At 56.0% G+C, this 14,469-nt stretch overlaps 1 protein-coding gene across 13 annotated transcripts; it reads left to right on the top strand.

The window, feature by feature from the left end:
* Positions 1-304: 304 nt before the first annotated feature.
* Positions 305-14,297, top strand: NEURL4 (neuralized E3 ubiquitin protein ligase 4). 13 transcript variants are annotated; one of them, XR_013535553.1, is made up of 29 exons: positions 305-667; positions 1,859-2,303; positions 2,513-2,578; positions 2,726-3,024; positions 3,187-3,298; positions 3,391-3,479; positions 4,012-4,084; positions 4,252-4,513; positions 4,738-4,919; positions 5,222-5,307; positions 5,432-5,594; positions 5,683-5,881; positions 5,973-6,049; positions 6,137-6,215; positions 6,575-6,744; positions 6,831-6,962; positions 8,266-8,411; positions 8,488-8,712; positions 8,813-8,911; positions 8,999-9,160; positions 9,348-9,512; positions 10,778-10,936; positions 11,294-11,490; positions 11,630-11,717; positions 11,816-11,923; positions 12,061-12,205; positions 12,415-12,527; positions 12,616-12,781; positions 13,605-14,297. XR_013535553.1 is itself a non-coding variant. In XM_078372880.1 (29 exons), exons 1-29 carry the CDS (start codon positions 386-388, stop codon positions 13,807-13,809), a joined length of 4,602 nt encoding a protein of 1,533 aa, XP_078229006.1. In that variant the 5' UTR covers positions 305-385; the 3' UTR covers positions 13,810-14,297. The 13 variants fall into 13 exon arrangements, 10 of the variants coding, with proteins under 10 accessions (XP_078229006.1, XP_002748018.3, XP_035155700.2 ...); XR_004743169.3 differs by having other exon boundaries at positions 6,575-6,750; XM_078372880.1 differs by having other exon boundaries at positions 8,488-8,637; positions 11,311-11,490.
* Positions 14,298-14,469: the final 172 nt, after the last annotated feature.

Raw genomic sequence — 14,469 nt, 5'->3', positions numbered from 1 at the left:
GGTGTCTCCTCCCCCAAGCCAGGGCGGAGTTGTCGGTACCGCTGTCGCAAAGCAGAAAGTGTTTAGACTCCAGCACCCCACCGTCGTAAAGATGCTTGCGGTGGGCGTGTCTTCCACTGTCGCAAAAGCTCCCTTCCCAAGTCTTCGTCCCTCTCGGAGCCACTCCGTCACCCCGCTATGCCGTAAAGTGAGCCTCCCGACCTCGTTGTCCTTCGGTTCTCACCGTGGTCGTCCCCAGCTCCTAGCTCGGGCTGCTTCATTGCCCAGCAGTGCCGTAAAGCATACCTGGCCTCAGCCCCCGGTCGTATTCCTCAGGGTGTCTGCCCGCCGCGGTTGCCACGGTGCCGCCAAGCGCGGCTGTCGCGCTGCCCCGGTGTCAGCGGAGATGGCGGCGGGGTCGGGTGGGAGTGGGGGCTCTGGGGGAGGCCCCGGACCGGTGCCGGGCGGGGGTGGGGGCCCCAGCGGAAGCAGCTCAGGACCGGGGTCCAGCGGGGTTCTCAGTAGCGGCGGGGAGCTACATCCGCGTACTGGGCGCTTGGTGAGCCTGTCGGCCTGTGGGCGTACAGCGCGGCGGCAGCAGCCGGGCCAGGAGTTTAACCACGGGCTGGTGTTGAGCCGAGAACCCTTGCGCGATGGACGCGTCTTCACCGTCCGCATCGACCGCAAGGTGCAGCGCTGGGTTCGCGGAACCGAGATGTGGAGGGCGGTGGGAGGGGACTAGAGGGAGACGGGGTAGGACAGCCTGGGTAGCTCACATCGCCGGGCACCGAGGGAACCGAAAGGTGATAGAGCACCAGGGGACGGGCAGGAAGACAGCATGAATCAGAAACATTCAGTTTGAAGGAGAAGACATTAAGAGCTTGAGTTTTCTCAAGATCCAGAAGCAAAGAAGGGACACAAGGGCTAAGTCGCTAGACTGGCTGGGACTAGACCTCCTGGTACAATTTCTTGGGCGTGGAGGATGGAGAGATGTCAGAGATGCGATGGCAAGAGAAGAGAGATACCAAGGAACGAACAAACCTAATCCCAGCCCTTTGGGAGTCTGAGGTGGTCAGATCACTTGAGGTCAGGGATTCAAGACCAGCCTAGTAAATGTGATGAAACAACCCCGTCTCTACTAAAAATACAAAAATTAGCCATGCGTGGTGGCGTGCCCCTGTAATCCCAGCTACTCTGGAGTCTGAGGCGGGAGAATGGTTTGAACTTGGGAGGCGGAGGTTGCAGTGAGCCGAGATCGTGCCACTGCACTCCAGCCTGGGCAACAGAATGAGTGAGACTCTGTCTCAAAAAAAACCAAAAAAACAAAAACAACAACAACAAAAAAAACCCAGCAATAACAAACCATTGAAGGACAAACTCACAGGCTGTGCCAGAAAGAGGTGAGGAGAACTATCCAGGGTGAGGGAGGTGTGTGTGATTCACTGAAGAGGCTACACTCACAGAAAAAGAACTTGGGAGAAGGCTGAATCTGGGTAGAGCCTGATCCTTGGAGAGAATTAGGCCAAGGGAAGGGAATGATACACAAGAGCAAGAGGTGTGGGTATAGGAAGTTGGTGAATTTGGATGGTTGGAGAGCCATAGAGACCAGGGAAGTCAGAGGAGACAGGAGGCTAGAACTAAGGAACGCTTGTTTGGCTTGGAAAGGAGTGGTGCGGTAAACACTGAGTAGAAAGCAGAGTTGCTAAAGGAAAGAAAGCCCAAATAATTACCAAGCCAGAGTCCAGAAAATTACTATTTGCATCTCTGGATTAGTGTTCCAAGAGAAAGCCAGTTAGCTATCTGAGAGGTGGGAAGATATGGTAGTCTGTGGAATAAGGGGTGGCCCATTTTAAGCCTCTGTCCACTACCCCTATCCCAGGTCAACTCCTGGAGTGGCTCCATTGAGATTGGGGTGACAGCGCTGGATCCCAGTGTGCTGGACTTTCCAAGCAGTGCCACAGGGCTGAAGGGGGGCTCATGGGTAGTGTCAGGCTGCTCTGTGCTGAGAGATGGACGCTCTGTGTTGGAGGAGTATGGTCAGGACCTGGACCAGCTTGGCGAAGGGGACCGTGTGGGCGTGGAGCGCACAGCTGCTGGGGAGCTGCGGCTCTGGGTGAATGGGCGGGATTGTGGAGTGGCTGCCACAGGCCTGCCCCCTCGTGTCTGGGCTGTCGTGGACCTTTATGGCAAGTGCACCCAGATCACTGTGCTACCCTCTGAGCCAGGCTTCAGCCCCCCTACTCCCATCCCCACACCTCCCCTCGAGCCCTTGGCCCCCCTTGAAGACTCTGCCTTGGCTGAACAGGGGACCTCTGCTGATGAAGGTAAGAAAAGAGCTAGGGCAGTGGTGGCGGGGTGGGGATGGAATGGGGGAAATAACAGTGACAAGACAGGCTGGGTGTGGGCAGGGCCATTCTGATCCCCAAGTCTGTTGAATGGGAGAGCGGGAGCTAGAAGATGGGGGGTCTCCTGGCTGTGGGCCCTGAATTAGGGACTGAACCCTTATTCCCCTCCCATCCTACCTGGTCCCCAGCCTTCATGGTGTCCCCAGCGCAGGCCCGGCCGGAGACGTTTCCTAACAGCCTTGAGTCGCATAATGGTGAGGGCTTTGGGGAGGCCCAGGGAAGGGGAGTGGGAAGTGAAGTGGACAAGGGAAGGCCCTCAGAAGAAGGGGTACAGAGAGAGGCACCAAGCCTGGGGGCATAGAGCCTCATCCCAGCTTTCTTCTTCCATCCTGCTGCTATAGACTTCGCCAGCATGGAGCTGTCCGAGGTGGTGAGCAACACCATCCTGTCTGCCTACAGTGGAGGGCTCCTGAATGTGAACCTGAGCTCCCCACCGGCAGGGGAAGGCCTGGGGTCTAGCGGTGCTGCCACCTCTCCCATTCTCACTTCCAACGATGCCCTGCTATTTCATGAAAAGTGTGGGACCCTCATCAAACTCAGCAACAATAATAAAACAGCTGAGCGCAGGCGGCCCCTGGATGAATTCAACAATGGGGTTGTCATGACCAACCGCCCACTTCGGGACAATGAGATGTTTGAGGTGTGCAAAGTCCTGTGGTCTGGTTGTCGCCTTGTCCCTGGGAGCTAAAGATGGGGCTTGGCCCTTGATGCTAGGAGGGTGGGCCCTGGGGAAGAACCAAGGGCTGAAGGTCCCTTTATGCATTTATATTCCCTGCTTTTCCCTTCTTTCCCTCAATGCCAGATCCGTATCGACAAGCTTGTTGATAAGTGGTCAGGCTCCATTGAGATTGGTGTCACCACCCACAACCCCAACAGTTTGGAGTATCCAGCCACCATGACCAACCTCCAGTCAGGTACTAGCCCTGGGCAGGGGTGGGGGTGCAGGCCTGGTGTTGCTGAGAGGAAGGAAGCCCATACCCCAACCTGAGTGTCCATCGTCACCTAGGCACCATCATGATGAGTGGCTGTGGAATTCTGACCAATGGCAAGGGTACCCGCCGGGAGTACTGCGAATTCAGTCTGGATGAGTTGCAGGTGAGGGTGGGCACAGAGCCTTGGGTCACTCTCCAGAGGAGCCATAGATACTCTGTCCCTGCCTGGGCACCAAGCAGGGTCTCTTCTCTGTGACCTGGAGCAAGTCCCTATGTCTACCTAAAGGTTCTAGGTAGGCTGAGTTGCCCAAGAATTTAGCACTCAGGTTTTGGAGTCAGATGGTTGAATTCCTCTTCCTGTTTGCCCATTTGTAGTGGCAAACTAAGGCAAGAAGCTTACCCTCTTTGGTTATTCCTCCATTCACTGCAGTCTCTAAAATGAGCCTCCAAGTAGGCTGATTCCATAGGCTGAGACTTGTCGAAGCTGATGTCTGTGAGGTGGTTTAACTCAGTGCCTGACTCATGTTGAGCACTGAGGAAATGTAGAAACTGTCATATCTGGAAAACAAGGGCCCAGGACCTGTCCTTGAGGGTGATCTGAACTCTGGTGAATACTTTCTGGAGTTGTTCCCATGCGGAGTGGGATACTGGGCAGGCCCTGGGAATCCTCTGAACTATTTTTCTTCTTTGAGTAGGAGGGTGACCACATTGGTCTCACAAGGAAGTCCAACTCGGCCCTGCACTTCTTCATCAATGGCATCGATCAGGGTAAGGGCTGCTCAGAGAGGGCCTCTGGGCTAGGGCATTCAGTGGGGCTGGGATTGGGGTCCTTACCTCATCATCCTGCTTCTCTTTGGTGCCTGGTCTCCCTGTGTGTGACTTTCTCCTCTCATTCTCCCTGCCCACTCCCGCACCCCTGTACTTTCCTGCCACAGGAGTGGCGACCCCCTTGACACCCCCAGTGGTATATGGTGTGGTGGACTTGTATGGGATGGCAGTGAAGGTGACCATCGTCCACAATAACAACCACAGTGACCGTCTCCGCCGGAACAACGCCATCCTACGGGCACTGTCCCCTGAGGGTGCTCTCCGCCGAGCTGCTCCTGCCCAGGCGGAACCCGAGCGCCTGCTCTTCCACCCCAACTGTGGCCAGAAGGCAGCCATCACCCACGAGGGACGCACTGCCCTGAGGCCCCAGTATGGCCCATGGAGTGGGCAGAAGCCTGAAGAAGGGGTTTGAATGGGAGAGGGGTGGGACAAGGAAGTGGAAGGCAGAGGGAGCCTGGCGGGGGAGCTTCCTGGAGGTTGAGGTTTAGCTCTTTGGCTTGGGGCAGTAAGTGTTGGCAGGCATTGCCGGTTGAAGCCTTGGCACACTGAGAGCATGTACTGGGGATCTGACTCTCCACTCACTGTGCCCTTAGTGCCACCGATGACTTCAATCATGGCGTGGTGCTGAGCAGCCGAGCCCTGCGGGATGGAGAGGTGTTCCAGGTGCGCATCGACAAGATGGTGGACAAATGGGCTGGCTCCATTGAAATTGGCGTCACCACCCACAACCCTGCCTACCTCCAGTTGCCCTCTACCATGACCAACTTGCGCTCTGGTGAGCTCCCAGGAAGGACAGGGCCAGGATAGGGTTTTGGGGGGAAGCTATTCCCAGAGCCCTGGCACTAGTTCTCCAGCCCCTTTTTTACTTGTCACTCTTGTGACCACTCATTCAATGGCTACAGAGTGCCCTGTGGGCAGGGAGCTGCAGAGTTTTCTTGTCCTGTTCAGGGAGGAAAGCCAGTTGTCCAAGAAAATGCAAGGTGGGCTGTCGGCTTGGGAGTCCTATAGGTGCTACTATGGAAAGGAGAGGAGCCCTGCGTGTCCTCTCATGTCCCCTACTGCTCCTTGTCCTCCCAGGGACCTGGATGATGACTGGGAATGGGGTGATGCACAATGGGACGACCATCCTGGATGAATACGGGCACAACCTGGACCGCCTCAAGGTGGGAAAGTAGGTGCGCTGCCGGGCAGCCGCAGCAGGCTTCACAGGCACCGTGGGGCTGACGCAGGACCAGCCCCGGCAGGAACTCTGCCTGACTCCTCACTCCAGCACCCCCTTCTTCCAAGGCAGGGGACACGGTGGGCGTGGTGCGGCGGGAAGATGGGACTCTCCACTTCTTTGTCAATGGGATGACTCAGGGCCCTGCTGCCTGGAACGTGCCTCCGGGCGTCTATGCTGTCGTCGATCTCTATGGCCAGGCGGCCCAGGCCACCATTGTGGACGACGTGGGTGAGGGCCGGGCTGGGCTGGGGCTTAGGGTGGCCTTGGGAGGTCTTAGAGACACCTAGAGACTTAAGAGTGATGTCCACTTTTACAGAGGTGCCTCCAGTTCCTGAGCCACTCCCTGAAGGGAACAACCAGGTGTCTCCAAGCTCCCCGTCCTCAGGGGCTGGGGGCTCTGACCTGCGCTTCCACCAGCTGCACGGCAGTAATGCAGTCATCACTAATGGGGGCCGCACTGCCCTCCGCCACAACTGCCGCAGCGAGTTTAATGACGCCATCGTCATCTCCAATCGGTCAGTCTCTTGACGTTCATGTCCCCACCTTCCTATTGCCTAGCCTCAGCCACCCAAGCAGAGCCTCTCTGATCACCAATCTCCCTGGCAGGGCCCTGCGGGATGGAGAGCTGTTTGAAATTGTCATTCAGAAGATGGTGGACCGCTGGTCAGGCTCCATTGAGGCTGGTGAGGGGCATCTGTGTGTGTGTTGGGGGGCTGCTGGATGCCTGTGCCTTGGGGGAGCAGCCTTGACCTACCCCTGCCTCTTCCCAGGAGTGACTGCCATTCGCCCTGAAGACCTGGAATTCCCCAACACTATGACAGACATTGACTATGACACATGGATGCTGAGGTCGGGCTTCCTGCTTTTGGGGCCAGCTTGGGGCTGGGTGGAACTGGCTGGGATCAGGGAAGCAAGGTTTAGGCCTATGGTGGCTGTGGGCAGTGGCAGACCTAGGGGATCTGCCTGTCCCCTCCCTTGGATTCTGGGAATCTCTACTCAGCCCCACAGAGACTCAATCCTCCTTTCTCTTAGGTAGTTCTTGCTTTTCCCTGAGAGGATCCCAGGGACAAAGGAGATAGGATTGGGCCTTACGCCCAGATCAAGACCCCAGCCCCAGGCACTGGAAGGTTCTGACAGGCAGGGAGTGGGCAGGGGCCCACGTGAAGATGAAGCTGGCAGGCTGACTCACCCTTCTGCCATCTCCCCAGTGGCACAGCCATCATGCAAGATGGGAATACAATGCGAAACAATTACGGGTGTGACCTGGATGCGCTGGGCACAGGTGCGCGCATTGGCATGATGCGAACTGCCAAGGGTGACCTGCACTACTTTATCAATGGCCAGGACCAAGGCGCTGCATGCTCGGGCCTGCCTCCGGGTAAAGGTGACTGTGGCTTTCAGCCTGCTGCCCTCAGCCCAAACCACCCTGGCTGTCAGGCTTCTGACCTTCCTTCTCCTCCCCAGAGGTGTACGCGGTAGTCGATCTCTATGGCCAATGTGTCCAAGTTTCCATAACCAATGCCACCGGCCCCATGGACAACAGCCTGGCGACCAGCAACACTGCCACCGAGAAATCCTTCCCACTACACTCCCCAGGTGTGTGGCAGGGTGGGGGCTGGATGGGCTCTGCTTGCCTGCTGTGCGCCTGAGGAGTAGGGCTTCCAGGTTAGAGAGGCTGTTCAAAGACAGCTGGCTGGGGTAGCCGACAGCTCCAGGGAGGGGACAGCTCACGGTGGCAAGCAGCCAATGATGGGGAGGTTATACCTGGCACGTAGAGCCTGGACAGGACACCATAAGCTGAGCATGCCAGGTTTGGAAATGAGTCTTGCTATGATGAAAAGAGGTGTCAGGGCCAGGCACAGTAGCTCACGCCTATAATCCCGGCACTTTGGGAGGTCAAGGTGGGTGGATTGCTCCAGCACAAGAGTTTAAGACCAGGCTGGGAAACATGATGAAACCACATCTCTACTAAAGTATAAAAATTAGGCAGGTGTGGTGGTGTGTACCTGTGGTCCCAGTTACTTGGGAGGCTGAAGTGGGTGGATCACTGGAGTCCAGGAAGTCAAGGTTGCAGTGAGCCATGATTGTGCCACTGCACTCTGAGTGACAGAGCAAGACCCTGCCTCAAAAAAAATAGAATAAGGCCAGGCACGGTGGCTCACGCCTATAATCCCAGCACTTTGGGAGGCCGAGGCAAGTGGATCACAAGGTCAAGAGATCGAGACCATCCTGTTTCAACATGGTGAAACCCGTCTCTACTAAAAATACAAAAAATTAGCTGGACATAGTGGCGCACGCCTGTAATCCCAGCTACTCGGGAGGCTGAGGCAGGAGAATTGCCTGAACCCAGGAGTTGGAGGTTGCGGTGAGCCGAGATCGCGCCATTGCACTCCAGCCTGGGTAACGAGCGAAATTCCGCCTCAAAAAAAAAAAAAATAGAATAAAGGCCGGGCATGGTGGCTCACACCTGCAATCCCAGCACTTTGGGAGGCCGAGGCGGGTGGATCACGAGGTCAAGAGATCGAGACCATCCTGGCCAACATGGTGAAACTGCATCTCTACTAAAACTACAAAAAAATAGGTGGGCATGGTGGCATGTACCTGTGGTCCCAGCTGCTCAGGAGGCTGAGGCAGAAGAATTGCTTGAACCCAGGAGGCAGAGATTGCAGTGAGCCAAGATTGTGCCACTGCACTCCAGCCTGGTGACAGAGCAAGACTCCGTCTCAAAAAAAAAAAAAAAAAAAGAATAAAGAGGTGTCAGGAGGCCCTGAGGAGTAATGGCAGATGCAGATGGGGACTTGGTGTCCACATCTTGTTTCATCTGAAAACTTTGCTCTGTGTTCTATCTGAAACTTGCCACCGCAATCCTACCCCTTCCTCTGGTGCCATGTTTTCACAGTGGCTGGCGTGGCTCACCGGTTCCACAGTACTTGTGGCAAGAACGTCACTCTAGAGGAGGATGGCACGAGGGCAGTACGTGCTGCTGGCTATGCTCATGGCCTTGTCTTCAGCACCAAGGAACTCAGGGCTGAGGAAGTCTTTGAGGTAGGCTGTAGCAATGTGACAGAGGGACTGCCAGGCCTATCACAACTGGCCAGCTCATATTTTCTGTGTCTCGTAGGTGAAAGTGGAAGAGCTGGATGAGAAGTGGGCAGGTTCTCTGCGGCTGGGGCTGACCACACTAGCACCGGGGGAGATGGGACCTGGAGCAGGCGGTGGCCCAGGGTTGCCTCCGTCCCTACCAGAGCTCCGCACGAAGACCACTTGGATGGTATCTAGCTGTGAAGTGAGACGTGATGGGCAGCTCCAGAGGATGAACTATGGCCGGAACCTAGAGAGGCTGGGGGTGAAGCAGCTGGCTCCAGGGACAGGGGAGGGGTTGGGAGTGGAGGTGGCAGGGAGAGGTGGGCTGAGCATCGTCTATCCTTGTCCTGGCTTGGTCCTAGGTGGGGAGCCATGTGGGTGTTCGTCGGGGGGCAGATGACACGATGCACATCCTCGTGGATGGAGAGGATATGGGGCCTGCAGCCACCGGCATTGCCAAGGTAGACCAGAGAGCTTCCTTGGGTTCTGGGAGTGTGGTTGAGGTCTTCTGCTGATCTCTGAGTTCTGGGGTCTCGTGTGTCTTGCAGAACGTGTGGGCTGTGTTGGATCTCTACGGGCCAGTCCGCAGTGTGTCGATTGTCAGTTCCACGAGGCTAGAGGAGTCAGAAGGCACCCAGCCTCCTTCCCCCAGTTCAGACACCGGCAGTGAGGGCGAGGAGGATGACGAGGGCGAGGAGCGTGGCCTGGGAGTAAGAGGCTGCAGGATGGTCTGCTATGCATATGGATGGGCAATTTCTGGGCTGTTGGATGCTAGGCCTTTTCTGGATTTTCTAATCATTGGGTGGAAGCTCACATTCAGGCTCTGTGCAGATGCCAGCGAGTGGGTCTGTCCTGGCATTGGCAACCCATGCAGCTCAGTTCGTTCCTCCACACCAGGGCCAGAATGAAGTGGGTGTCATGCCCGCCACCCTCGAGTTCCTGGAGAACCATGGGAAGAATATCCTCTTGTCTAATGGGAACCGTACGGCCACACGGGTGGCCAGCTACAATCAGGGCATCGTTGTCATCAACCAGCCTCTGGTGCCCCAGCTGCTTGTCCAGGTGGGCTCTGCCTTCTTATCCCAGTTCTTCTTGCTCCACGGTGACCCAAGACCAACCTTTCTGAAGAAAGGCTTTTTTGGGTGGAGAAAAAGAATGCAAGCCACTTGGATGAGCTTCCTGGGCTTTTATTCATAGCCTGTAATGGGGGTTGTCAATCAGTTACCATGAAGTCCCTACCTGGTGACTGGTAAGTGAAGCAGTAGAGACAGGCTGGAGTAGTCCAAGGGAAATGCTGGATCCTATATGTGGGGGCAGAGATGCCTTTCCAGAAGAGGGGGCCTTTTGACTACAAACAGAAAAATATGTCAAAAGGTAGCCAAGTGAATCTGGGTGCGGTGGCTCATCTCTGTAATCCCAGCACTTTGGGAGGCTGAGGCAGGCGGATCGCTTGAGCTCATGAGTTCACGACCAGCCTGGGCAACATAGCGAAACCCTGTCTACAAAAAAAAAAAATACAAAAATTGGCTGGGCATGGTGGCTCACGCCTGTAATCCCAGCACTTTGGGAGGCCGAGGCAGGAGGATCATGAGGTCAAGAGATTGAGACCATCTTGGCCAACATAGTGAAACTCTGTCTCTACTAAAGCACAAAAATGAGTAGGGCATGGTGGTGCGCGCCTGTAGTCCCAGCTACTCGGGAGGTTGAGGCAGAAGAATTGCTTGACCCCGGGAGGCAGAGGTTGCAAAAAAAAAAAAAATCTAGTTAGGTGAAGGAGTCCTAGGGATAAGAATCCTTACAGAGGCAACAGTAAGATAAAGGTTCAAACAGGGAAGGTGCAGAGCAGATGATTTTTTTTTTTTTTTGAGACAGAGTTTCACTCTTGCCCAGGCTGGAGTGCAATGGCGATCCTGGGGCTCACTGCAACCTCCACCTCCCAGGTTCAAGCAATTCTCATGCCTCAGCCTCCCCAGTAACTGGGATTACAGGCATGTTCCATCATGCCTGGCTAATTTTGTATTTTTAGTAGAGACATGGTTTTACAAGTTGGTCAGGTTGGTCTTGAACTCTTGACCTCAGTTGATCCACCTGCCTCAGCCTCCCAAAGTGCTGGCATTACAGAGCCACCACACCCAGCCGATGGTTCTTTTTTTTTTTTTAACGGGGGAAAAAAACAACTACATTTGCCTTTCTGGTCCTTCCAAGCATAAGAAAAGGCAGCATCCCAGGCCACACTCTGGGAGGTGCAATATTCCCTCCTTGGCTGGGGTGAGGAGCCTGGTTCTTCCCAGGAGGCTGTGATTGTGGAGTAGTTCCTTCTTCCCCAGGTGCGGATAGATTTCCTAAATCGACAGTGGACATCTTCCCTTGTCCTGGGAGTCATCACCTGTGCACCTGAGAGGCTCAACTTCCCTGCTTCTGCCTGTGCCCTCAAACGGGCAGCCTGGCTGCTTCGGGGCCGTGGGGTCTTCCACAACGGTCTCAAGGTGAGTAGGAGCCAGAGAGAAGGGATGGGACCACACCTCAGTAGGGAAGGGCTGGCCAGAAGGGAGAAGAGGGACCCCTGGCCCTGGAGGTAGGACCACAGGTCTAAAAGGGGGACAGTAGTGGGCAGGCAAGGCTGAGTGCCACTGCCTAGTCAGTCTTAGGCCTGCTGCTTCCTGCAGTGTCCCTGCCATTGAGAATGTGCCAATTTTGGGGAAGGGGAGGGGCTCTAGGTAACTGCAGTGGGAGGAGAGCCTCAGCAGTGGGCAAGCATGGAGGCAAAGTCAAGGCAGTGGCAGCAGGAAACAGAGTAAAGGGAGGGACAGCTGCTATGGTGGAGTCTGACCTCTGGAAGACAGCTGGTCTCTCCTCCCAGATCTGTGAGAAGTTTGGGCCAAATCTGGACACATGCCCTGAAGGCACCATCCTGGGACTGCGGCTGGACAGCTCTGGGGGACTGCATCTCCATGTCAATGGGGTGGACCAGGGGGTAGCTGTGCCAGATGTGCCCCAGCCCTGCCATGCGCTTGTGGACCTCTATGGCCAGTGTGAGCAGGTTAGTGGCAGTGGGGGAAGGGAGGGGGGGGTGCTTGAGAGTCTGGGCTATCCAGGACAGGGACAGTCTGTGGTCCAGGGAGGGATCTGCAGGCTCTGGGATCTGACCAAGCTCTGTCTGACTACCCTCTTCTCTGCAGGTGACAATTGTGAACCCAGAACCAGGGGCTGCCAGTGGAAAAAGTTCTGGAACCCAAGGGGACATGGAGAAAGCGGACATGGTGGACGGTGTGCCAGCCCAAAGGGACCCGGCTCCTGTGACCCCACTCCCCCACCCCCACCCTTCTAGCCCAGCTCCTGTGACCTGTGCCCCTCTGCTCCCTCAGGTATCAAGGAGAGTGTGTGCTGGGGTCCACCACCTGCTGCTAGCCCTCTAAAGAGCTGCGAGTACCATGCCCTTTGCTCTCGCTTCCAAGAACTCCTCCTGCTTCCTGGTGAGTTCCAGTCCCCCAGAACTGACTTCATTCCCAGGGCCAGGCCCAGAGCCTTGGAGAGCAGCTGGAGGGTGACAGTGTGCTGGAGATCAAGGGTGGGAGCCACAGCACCAAGCCTGCTACTCACTGTCCCGCAGAAGATTATTTCATGCCTCCGCCAAAGCGAAGCCTGTGTTACTGTGAGTCTTGCCGGAAGCTGCGAGGAGACGAGGCCCACAGGCGCAGAGGGGAGCCTCCCCGGGAATACGCACTGCCCTTTGGCTGGTGCAGGTTCAACCTCAGGTACATATGGGCAGGGTCATGCATTTCACCTACTGTTTGCTCCCTGGAGAAATGGGGATCCCAAGAGGGTGCATGGAAGAAGTGATAGAACTTTGGTCTAGGGAAAAGCCAGGAAGTGCCAGGAACTTTTTAAGGAAGAGACCTGTGAAGCTCCTCCATGAGGGAGCCAGTGGCCTTTGTTCTATCTGCCCCACTTATCTACTTCCTAGAGTGAATCCCTGCCTGGAGGCTGGGACACTAACCAAGAAATGGCACATGGCATATCATGGGAGCAATGTGGCAGCTGTACGGAGAGTGCTGGACCGAGGGGAGCTGGGAGCAGGTACTGGGAGCAGGCCCTCGAAGGGTGGGCTGAGCCCGGGGGCTATGGAGGAATAAAGAGGGCTGTCCTAACCCAGTTCTCCTCCCAGGTACTGCCTCCATCTTGAGCTGCCGTCCCTTGAAGGGAGAGCCTAGGGTAGGGTTTGAGGAGCCTGGCGAGAACTGTGCACCTCCTCGGGAGGAGCAGCCCCCTCCGGTGCTGCTTTCCCCCTCCCTTCAATATGCTGGGGCTGAGTCCCTGGCCTCCAAAGTGCAGTGAGTACTGGGAGGGGCGGGGAGATCTCCAGGGCCTCAGACGGAGAGGGGCCTCAGCGCAGTCACTGGGGTCTTCGTGATTTACCGTCCCCTTTTCTCATCTTGTCTTGCTAGCTGCCCAGTCTCCAACTCAGCCCTTTCTTCACTTATTGAACAAATACCACTTGTATGCTCATCTAGTGGGCAAAAAAAGGAAACTTGCTCTTGTGGAACTTCTGCCTTTTCTCTGTAATGTTTACATATAATAAACATTTAGTAGGTCTGAGTAAGAACTACGGAAACAAAGAGTGGGGTGAAGGAAACAGCAGTGCTGTTGCTGTGGGCATCATAAGAAGGTGGGAGGCCAGGTGCAGTGGCTCACACCTGTAATCCCAGCACTTTGGGAGGCCAAAGCGGGCAGATCATGAGGTCAGGAATTCAAGGCCAGCCTGGCCAATATGGTGAAACCCCATCTCTACTAAAAATACAAAAATTAGCCTGGCATGGTGCCACCTGCCTGTAGTCCCAGCTACTTGGGAGGCTGAGGCAAGAGCATCACTTGAGCCCAGGAGACAGAGGTTGCAGTGAGCTGAGATTGTGCCACTGCACTCCAGCCTGGAAGGTGGGAGACATTCGAGCAAAGGCTTGAAGAAGGAAGTAAAGGGTAGCTGAGCAGGCTTTGGGAGGAAGAGCATTTCAGGTAGAAAGAACAGCTAGAACGAAGTTCCCAAAAGGTGAGAGGATTTCCTAGGTAAAGCAAGGCTTGTGTGGTTGGAACAGACTTTGCAAGGGGAGAGGTGATGGGGTGAGAGGCTTCACTCCCCTATTTCTTCTTGTCTGACAGATTCCGGGACCCCAAATCCCAGCGGACGCACCAGGCTCAGGTGGCGTTCCAGGTGTGTGTGCGTCCTGGCTCCTACACCCCAGGACCCCCTTCCGCTGCCCTTGGAGAACCTTCTGACCCTCACTTCAGCCCAGCCGAACTTGAGTGGGTCACTAAGGAGAAGGGGGCCACACTCCTCTATGCTCTGCTGGTACGGGTGGAATGAGGGGTGAGACACCACTACTACAAGCACAGTCGGGCCTCAGGCCCATGGACTCCGAGTGGCGACTGCCTCCACCTCATTCCCGTGACTGTGGCATGCGCAGGTGCTGGGGCTCGGCGGCCGCTCAGGAGCATGTAGGCAGGCTCTCAGATGTAGGTGGGAAGCGGCACACTCCAGGTCCAGACGCCCAGCACTCCGTCTGAGGGGAGGAGCTGCGAGAGCCTAGCTCCAGGCCTTGGTACCCTTCTTCATGCACTGATTTGTGGAACATAACTCCCTATTACTCCCCTCCCCGACATCACTTAATTTATTTCAGTTTTTGTTACTGGTTACTGTGAATCCCAGAGGAGTCTCTACCTGTGCCCACATGAAGCTGCTTTTGCCGGGGCCACTGGGCGGGAGTGGGGAAGGGCGGGCGCACGGAAGACGGGGGCCTCTGTACAGTTGTTACTGACTCTGATTTCTAAGGAGCCAATAAACATCGTCTCAGAGCCTCCGCTTCAGCCTCTCTCTCACGCGCCCCTTTCCGGATCCTGCGTCCCCTGGGGTACTGCCAGGCGGGCCCGCGAAATTAAGAGAACTGAAGATGCCAAGGCAGTTGTGCGGCGACGGGGTTTGGACGCCGCGGGTACCCGTCGCATCGCGCTTCCGCCTTCTCCCACC

This window comes from Callithrix jacchus, chromosome 5 (assembly GCF_049354715.1).
Source record: "Callithrix jacchus isolate 240 chromosome 5, calJac240_pri, whole genome shotgun sequence".
In the NCBI taxonomy this organism is placed as follows: domain Eukaryota; kingdom Metazoa; phylum Chordata; class Mammalia; order Primates; family Cebidae; genus Callithrix; species Callithrix jacchus.
This window is presented reverse-complemented; position numbering and strand designations above follow the sequence as displayed.

What these genes read in the sequence shown, in the direction of transcription:
- NEURL4 (XM_008996610.4), top strand. Translation starts at nt 386, where the DNA reads ATGGCGGCGGGGTCGGGTGGGAGTGGGGGCTCTGGGGGAGGCCCCGGA. An exon ending in GGGGACCTCTGCTGATGAAG is followed by an intron (nt 2,304 to 2,512) that starts GTAAGAAAAGAG and finishes CCTGGTCCCCAG; the next exon opens with CCTTCATGGTGTCCCCAGCG. An exon ending in TCCCTGGCCTCCAAAGTGCA is followed by an intron (nt 12,782 to 13,604) that starts GTGAGTACTGGG and finishes CTTGTCTGACAG; the next exon opens with ATTCCGGGACCCCAAATCCC.